A 1,433-nucleotide genomic window follows, 5' to 3' on the forward strand; every position below is an offset into this window, starting at 1 on the left:
GCCGGGTACGGGAGCGCCCCCCCCCCGGCAGCGACTCTCGGGGTGCCACAGGCTGGCAGCGGGGTCCGAGGCTCCAAGCCACCGTGCCCCAAAGCGATGCCACCACGGAGCAGCCAGTTGTGCCCTCATCCCGGCGTTAGGGCTGTTTAATACGTCCCCCTTCCTCCCGCTCCCACACACCCACCACACGCGTCAGGAAAGACCCCAGAAGGACAAATCTGGCAGGTCGATTCCAAATGAGACTTTATTAAGAAGGCAAGGCGCTGGGGCCAGGCCAGCACAGCCTGCGGGAAACCCGAGCTGCGCTCCAGCGAGGACCAGGGACCCGTCCTCCCGTGGGGACAGCTGGGCAGGAGAGCCCTCAAGGAGCTGGGGCCACCACGGAGGTTGGGGAGCTGAAGTGGGACATCTGCCTCCAGCCACAAATCCCCGAGATTCATTTTCCTCCAGGCTGTTTGGGGAGACAACACCGGCCGGGTCCTGGGTCCCGATACACGGCCGGTCCTCAGAGCCCCTCCAAAAGGCACCACGGTCCCGGGGCACCAATCGAGACAACAGCAACCGGTGAAAACCAAACCCTCCCAAGGCGAGGCAGTGGTCTCCACTAGAAGAAGAGGTTACGGAGGCACCGCCAAAGGCACTAGACAAACATGGAGATGGTAAGAGCTTTAAAAACATCCTCAAGTCTTCCCAACCCTTGCTGGTTTTCCCTGCTTGGCACTTCAGCCCTTTTGGATTAAAACAGAAGACCTGCAAGAAGGCACAACCCAGCACAGCCGCTCCTGCATGCAAAACCCGAGGCTAAGGCAGAGCTGGGGGTGTCCCTGGCCTCGAGGGACAAGGCTGCGGTGGCTCCAACCCGGCAGCAGGATGCCCGAGGCCACCTCAGCTGAAGTCCCGGTCGGGCAGCACCAGCGGAGCCACCAATGTCCAGAGGTAGAGCAGGAGCCCGGCCCAGCTGGAGCAGATCTTCACCCACACGGCCGTCCAGGGGCTCGTCAGCACCTGCATGCTCTCATCCGGCCTGAAATAGCAAACACACGGGTGTCACCCATCACTGTGCTGCGCCGGTGGTGGTGCCATCCCCCTGCGCACCCCGAGCACGGCGGGCAGCGACCACGCTGGGGAGGGCTGGGGGTTGGGAGCACTGAGCCGTGGGTGTGAGGCAAAGAGCATGGAGGAGAGAGCGGAGAGCAGCCACGCAGCTCCCCACAGCTTGCCCCAGGAACCACGGAATCACCGAATTTTCAGGGTTGGAAGGGACCTCTAGAGATCATCCAGTCCCACTCCCCTGCTAAAGCAGGATTGCCCAGAGCACATCACTCAGGACTGCATCCAGGTGGGTCTTGAAAATCTCCAGAGAAGGGGACTCCACAACCTCCCTGGGCAGCCTGTGCCAGTGCTCTGTCACCCGAACTGTAAAGAAGTTTTTT

General features: G+C 61.8%; 1 protein-coding gene across 1 annotated transcript in view; it reads right to left on the reverse strand.

Annotated features, from left to right (window-relative positions):
• Positions 1-885: 885 nt before the first annotated feature.
• SERINC2 (serine incorporator 2) overlaps positions 886-1,433 on the reverse strand; it is a 6,495-nt gene continuing 5,947 nt past the window's right edge. Inside the window, exon 9 of the mRNA XM_009893001.1 lies at positions 886-1,024. Coding sequence (XP_009891303.1) covers positions 886-1,024 — 139 coding nt within the window. The remainder of the gene's footprint in view (positions 1,025-1,433) is intronic.

The sequence above is a fragment of the Charadrius vociferus genome, unplaced genomic scaffold, assembly GCF_000708025.1.
Source record: "Charadrius vociferus isolate BGI_N301 unplaced genomic scaffold, ASM70802v2 scaffold459, whole genome shotgun sequence".
Lineage (NCBI taxonomy): Eukaryota > Metazoa > Chordata > Aves > Charadriiformes > Charadriidae > Charadrius > Charadrius vociferus.